The following is a 6,729-nucleotide window of genomic DNA, read 5'->3' as shown; positions in this document are numbered from 1 at the left end:
TTTTGAATGATTCACATATGTCATGTTCTGACTACACCCCCCTTCAGAGCTCGCTGCCTGTATTTCACTATAGGTTAGCTTGTGTTTACGCACTTGGGGCAGCGCGATAGGAACACAGCATAGAGATGAACGTTCTAGAAGGTGCTGTTCGAATATGAGGCCCGCCTGTCAGTCTCTATTAACCGCGCTACAGTAACTTGACGGCCACCCGCGCGCCCCCCCCCCCCCCCCCAGGTCCCTTGGTGGTTCACTGTTGCTCGGGTTTCGGGGGGCCGTCTGGTTTTGGGCACCCGCGTGTTTCGGGGGTGGGTGCACGTTGTCACCCGAAATGAGGTTTGCGTTCGGGGCGGGTTTTATTCTCGGGTTTCGGGGGGTGGCTCCGCGGAAGCTCCACCCGACCCCGACCCACCCTGTTGCCATCCCTACTTTGCATAGATATTAACTGACCATTGCTGTTTCTTCCATTGGGAACAGGACATAGCAGGGGTCTAAGAGTGAACAAAGAGGCAAAACAAGAGCAAGACAATATGCCAAAGAAGGGGACCAAATCCAAGAAGCAGGTGGACGATGTGCTGGATCAGCAAGAAAATAAGCTTCCGGATCACCTTGAGCTCCAGCGCACCCGTGTGGTGTGCAATGCAGATGCCCCTATCCATGTATACTTAATATACTACCCTCCTTTCATGTCCTTGCATTTATTGCTTATGATCACCTGTATGCCTGCTTGATAGATTCACTGATTTTTCGCATGAATCAAGTGTTCTGGTAGGTTTATCTTGCATAGGGACCTAATTTCACATAGATGCACAGATGTTTTGATGTTATGTGTCTAATTGGCTACTCCCTATCCCAAATTATAGGTCGTTTTGGCTTTTGTAGATTCATAGATTTTCTATGAATCGAAAAAAGCCAAAACAACCTATAATTTGAAATGAAGCGAGTACTTCACTGATATGGAAAAGAAGTGGTTTTCTTTTTGACCGTCAAGTTTGTGTGCTTCTGATAAAGGCTTGAATATATTAGCTAATCATTTTGCTTATCTATTTATACTTGTTTTTAAAAAATGCTATTTAATTGGCTGAAATGTTTGCCTGTCATGCTATTAATGAAAATATTCCATTTAGTTTATAGTGATTATTGCATTCAAGACCGTCCAATTGTTGCAATTTGCTGCTCTGGTTACATGTTAGTTTTTTTCTTCGTTTTGTTTTTTTTATTTTTCATGCCAAAAAGGTCTATTTATTTAATTGCATTCGATTCTATCATCTTCCTCATACATTATGTTCTTATGTTTTCTCTTATATGTTTTACAGACTCAAGGTTACCAATACTCAGGTGCTTTTACTGTGATGGGAGTTGATAATAGTGTGTCAGTGGAGAAATTTTGCAAGAACTTCAAAATTGATATAAAACGTCTAACTGAAGATGATATGGAGTTTGATATGATTGGTGTTGATGCATCAATAGCTAATGCTTTCCGGAGAATCCTCATCTCAGAGGTATTTGCATGTTTTCATGTGTACCATGAGATAACGAAAAACTGTTTTCTCTATTTTAGTACTTCATATATTGGAGTTTCGGAACAATTAAATTCTTATTTTATACTTCATCTGGATTAATAGGTTCCGACTATGGCAATTGAGAAAATCTTCATGGCTGACAACACCTCAGTTATAGCAGATGAAGTTCTTTCACATAGACTAGGACTTATTCCACTTGATGCAGATCCAAGGCTTTTTGATTATATCTCAGGTAGGTAACTTCAATTGCTTGGGCTTCACCTTCATACATTTACCGTAAAAGCCATCTTATCATTCCTTCCTCGTTTCACAGAAAATGATGTCCCAAATGAAAGGAACACTATTGTTTATAAACTGCATGTTTCATGTCCAAAAAAGGGTTCTCCACGAATTACAGGTATGCTTATTTTCCTGCAGTTCCTGCTGAGTACAGATTTGTGCCATCTTTCAAAATGAAATCCCCACCGTACCTTATTGGAAGAATACCTCATTGTTATTTGCAGTTATGCTCGTGTGTATTTATGTGACATCTAACCGGATATGTTTTTGTAAATGTACTAAATGACAAGTTAAACTAGTTACCTTGTTAATGTGTTTTACTGACCTCAAGTTGTCATCTTATGCACTTAGTCATTAAAGAAATTATTGTGAAAAGTATAAAAAAATATATCTGTGGAAATTGAAACATTTGATCTTTTTCCTTGTGTTTCTCTAATCTTGTCAGCATAAACCAGATTTCCTGTGGAAAGATGTTTGAGATTTTCTGGTTTTGTAACTTTGTAAGCGTTAACTGTTTGGTTGTTTGTGCAGTAAAATCTGGTGAACTAGAGTGGTTGCCAGAAGGTAGCCAATTAAGCATGGCTTCTCCTGGGCAGTCTGGGGACAAACCGAAGACTTTCACTTCCTTCAGTCAAAGCCAAAAGGATATATTACAAAAGCCTCTCGGTGTGAAGTTTAAAGATATAACTATTGCCAGGCTTGGGCCAGGACAGGTCTGTGTAACTTGTTTCACTGGTACCATTATGATTTGAATGGCTGCTACATCTTCTGCCCTTCTTGATTCAGTGTTTGGATTAATATGCTTTGTTGAGTGATTGAGTCCACATGGTAAAAAGGAACTTTATCCATTGGAAATTACAGAGTAAGAATGTATGTAGCCAGTATCTTTTCCTTAATATCATAGGATAAACTGTGTTGATGATTTGAAATTCATGGAGTGTGCGCATTTAAGATTTAAACTTTTGTCTTAAAGTGTTGTGCTCATTTCCAGTGGGGTCATTGTACTTTATGTTTTTATCTGTTCTTTTATAGGCTATTGAGCTCGAGGCACATGCTGTTAAGGGAGTTGGGAAAGTTCATGCCAAATGGTCTCCAGTTGCTACGGCCTGGTACAGAATGCTCCCTGAGGTAAAATTGTTTCACTATGCCATTTCCAACAAGATGGTGAATAAATGTATCGATCTTGTCTCCTAATGCTATATTATGTTATCAAATAGGTTGAAATTCTTAAACAAATTGAAGATGTCAATGCTGAGGAGCTAGTGAAGAAGTGCCCAGTTAATGTTTTTGACATTGAAGACCTGGGTGATGGTAATTTCTCTTTCCCTTTCTGTTTTAAGAGGCCGAACTTGAGGTAGCAATGCATCTTACATTTATCCAAGCTGTTTTATGATCGATCTGCTGTTTACATTAACCCCTTGAAATTTTGTGTGCACAGGTAGAAAGAGGGCAGTTGTTGCAAAGCCAAGGGCTTGCACGCTCTGTAGAGAATGTGTTATGGGACCATCTGGAGATAAAATCCAACTAAGGCGTGTTAGAGACCATTTCATATGTAAGTAGTCAAGAACTTGATCATCTTCCCTAAGTAAAAATGTGTTGATGATCATTGCACCTTCATAGTTGGATAATTGTATCGCTGAAGTTCTTTCCGGTAAGATAGCCCCTGTACTTCCGCTGCAATGTTCTAATTCACGGTGTTGGCTGTTCTTTTTTCCTATCTAGTTACCATTGAGTCCACTGGAGCTCTGCCCCCGGAGGTGCTATTCACAGAAGCCGTGAAGATTTTGGAAGAGAAGTGCGAGAAGGTCATATCTGAGCTATCCTGAGGCCGACACTTGCGACAATGGAGTAAACCAGCATAGTCCTGCCATGTCTGGTATTTTGCAGGAGACTAGTGTGAGATCAAACATTTTTGTGGTGGTGGTTTGGCTCAAGAAATGGGAGCTGAATCAGTACTATCTGTGATACGGAATCCTGTAACACTCTAGCGTAATGTTAAGGCTAAACTGTGGCCGGTGAATCAACTGGCAACATACACTTGTGAACATCGACTGAAATGGCCGTTGCATCTCAGGCAAAAATCACGTTCAAACAGGTATCCAATTCAGAGTTTCACACGGTCACGCTGCACCACCTTGCATCCTAATCGGGTCTCCAAAACGGACCTGTGTGCAAAAAGACAGCAACAGAAGATCAATTGGGCCAAAAGGTTAGCAAAGCCTACAAATGGAAAACAGCAGGCCCAGCGAAAGATAACATAAACATACTGTCGTGCCCGAGAAAGTAGTCCACGGCACTCAGCAAAATTTGACAGACCGGCAATCAAAAATTAGCCGAACGCCCGAACTCAGAGCTAAGAACTACAAATGGATGCATAGGTCTCGTGGTTATGTTACCTCATATTTATGTGATGTGATCTATACATTCAATTCTATTGCTCTTGTTTACTTTGCTTCTTTATGTACATTCTCCCAGGAGTTTTATTCGGTGCTCTAATTTGTTTAGACTCCAAATCCATTCCCTGTGAATATGAATATACGATAAATCATATAATACTGGGTCTTGGGGAAAAGCTACAATGCCATAGACTCGGTTTTAGGACTGTAGGCATAGGAGGCACAAGATCCTGCCGCCTCGATCTTTGTTTGTGTCAATGCCAATGGTTGTATACTGGTTGATAGGCTCTTTTTTTTATATATGCATCACCGCTTCACTGGCGCGCCTTTCATATGGCATTGACTGCACAGTGGCCCTAGGTCATCTCCCACTTCTACCCTAGCTCATATTGTACATGAAGTGAAGATGAAAACATAAGAGGGGTGTTATGTATATGCAGACTTATTCCACATGAGAGCTATGCTGTAGGTAGATTTTGGAAATGGTGGTTTACAACTTCAGCACCACTAGAACATCCAAGTCACCCATGAGGAAGAGAGAATATAATGCACCGTTTGTTTTTTTCTTTTGAGTGAACACTTGCTTCTTTCCGATATAGAAACAGACTGAGCGATCTCTTTCCTATACATTTATATTCTTTTACACCTCTCGTATTTAACTAGTATTTTAATTTTTTATTCCATCAAATTATTATTTGAATTGGAACTTTGTACTCTAAATGCATTTAAGGCGCAACAAACTTATTCATTCAGACTTACCTTTTTCGCAGGCACTTGACTTCGTTTTGAATTATGGTAGCGGTGTGTTATAAAAAAGTAGGTATATGAGGTATTTTGGCACAATCATTTGTGGAAGGATAGTGGGTGGGTAATTTATCAACAAGGGATAATTTTTTGTGACTAATATGGCAAATTCTATGCCTTGAGTTCGTAGAGCCTGTTCGTTTGAGCTTCCTAATAGCTTTTCAACATGAAAAGCCAGAACCTCAAATAAATAATGAACTTCTTCGAAAGGTTCCAAAAAGCTGGAAGCCAGAAAAACTGAGTTTATATATAAAGTTGAAAAGCTAAGTTTTATGAGCTTTTTAGCTTTCTGAGCTCAGAAAGCTAAACACATCTTCTAAAAATCTAGTGTTGGCTTTTCAGAAACAAAGTTGGCAACAACGGTTCAAAAAATCCCTAAAAGCTGCAACTTAAATAAACAAGCCCCTAATACCTTTTTAATAAGGGGACGCCAATATCCCTACTGATTAATTATTTACTACCCAAAAACTACAAAAAAATAAATGAAATCGTAAATAAAGTATTAGAATACTATATATATGGCAGAACAAAAAGGTAGACTCTACTTTGTTTCTTGTAGTTTGTGTAGACTCCACCCAAGACTTAAATTATAAATTATGCACCATTACAAAAGATCAATATCTAGTGTTATTGATTCAAAATGTTATGTACTACGGTTATTTGGAACTATATATTTCTGCATTTTTAATTATTTGACCGGTTTATTTTATGCACAAATTCATATATTTACGTGAAGCTCAATGCTGGCGTCTTTATTTGATTGATTTGATTCAAGCCACAGAGGCACATACCATGAATGGCAATCGGTTAGTACCGTAGAGGCGCAGAATAAATCTTGCTATTAGGCATGGTAAAACAAAGAGATTAGATTCAAACTTTCCATCCATTGCTACCTCAACATCTTACTATCCCATCGCTTTTGGGTATGAGTTATAAACATTTGTGAATGCCAAAGCCATGGAAATTATTCAAGTTAGCTGGGTGTGTGACTGAAGTAGTGGCGAAGGTGAAGAGATGGCATACGAAGAGAGATCAAGCTGGGAAATTGTGATGGTTTTGCAGAGAAGAGGGGAGAGGCATGCATACTTGCAAAACATCTGAGCATGAGAGGCAATAACAATAATGGCTGGAAAGCAAATGAATATAATAATAGCCAGCCAAAGGTTATGCCGGGATGGCAATGTAAGTGGTGGGTGGGATAGACAATCACAGATTCAGTACATTGTACAAATGAAACCTGCAAAACACGTGTGAGAAGATGACTGGCTCCATTTAATTGCGAGTTAGGGCCTGTTTGGTTCCTCTTGCTAAACTTTAGTTGCTAAAAGTTGCTAAACTTTAGTTGCTAAACCTTAGCAAAAGCTGTTTGGATACTCTTACTAAAAGGCATTTAATGAGCTGTAAAAAGACCTATCTACCCTTATTAAAGGTGCGCAGGGGGGGAGACAAGCAATAAATGAGGGGTATAGGTTGTCCAGCCCACCTTTTAGCAAGTTTTAGCAACCAAAAACTTGCTAAAGTGCTAAACTTTAGCAACTCAACTTTAGCAAGTTTTAGCAAGGGTGTTTGGTAGTTTAGCAGCTAAAAGGTGCTAAACTTTAGCAGCTAAAGTTTAGCAGGGTGGAACCAAACACCTCCTTAGTAAACAGCAGGTTTGAGAATTCAATAGCGCATAATTTTTGTTTAGAGCTGCTCGGGTATACACAGCGACCGGTTCGAGAATTGAATAG

The 6,729-nt window shown here is 39.3% G+C and overlaps 1 protein-coding gene across 2 annotated transcripts in view; it reads left to right on the top strand.

Annotated features, from left to right (window-relative positions):
• LOC101759935 (DNA-directed RNA polymerases I and III subunit rpac1) overlaps window positions 1–3,902 on the top strand; it is a 4,971-nt gene extending 1,069 nt beyond the window's left edge. For both annotated transcript variants that reach the window (XM_004955993.3, XM_012843828.3), the window contains exons 2-10: window positions 475–656; window positions 1,314–1,499; window positions 1,623–1,752; window positions 1,834–1,917; window positions 2,331–2,512; window positions 2,832–2,927; window positions 3,017–3,110; window positions 3,238–3,351; window positions 3,522–3,902. In XM_004955993.3, the coding sequence (XP_004956050.1) occupies window positions 528–656; window positions 1,314–1,499; window positions 1,623–1,752; window positions 1,834–1,917; window positions 2,331–2,512; window positions 2,832–2,927; window positions 3,017–3,110; window positions 3,238–3,351; window positions 3,522–3,625 (1,119 nt within the window). In that variant the 5' untranslated portion in view covers window positions 475–527 and the 3' untranslated portion in view covers window positions 3,626–3,902. The remainder of the gene's footprint in view (window positions 1–474; window positions 657–1,313; window positions 1,500–1,622; window positions 1,753–1,833; window positions 1,918–2,330; window positions 2,513–2,831; window positions 2,928–3,016; window positions 3,111–3,237; window positions 3,352–3,521) is intronic.
• Window positions 3,903–6,729: the final 2,827 nt, after the last annotated feature.

Source organism: Setaria italica, chromosome II, assembly GCF_000263155.2.
Source record: "Setaria italica strain Yugu1 chromosome II, Setaria_italica_v2.0, whole genome shotgun sequence".
NCBI classification, from domain to species: domain Eukaryota; kingdom Viridiplantae; phylum Streptophyta; class Magnoliopsida; order Poales; family Poaceae; genus Setaria; species Setaria italica.
The sequence above is the reverse complement of the archived record's forward strand: the minus strand, read 5'-3'. Positions and strand labels throughout refer to the sequence as shown.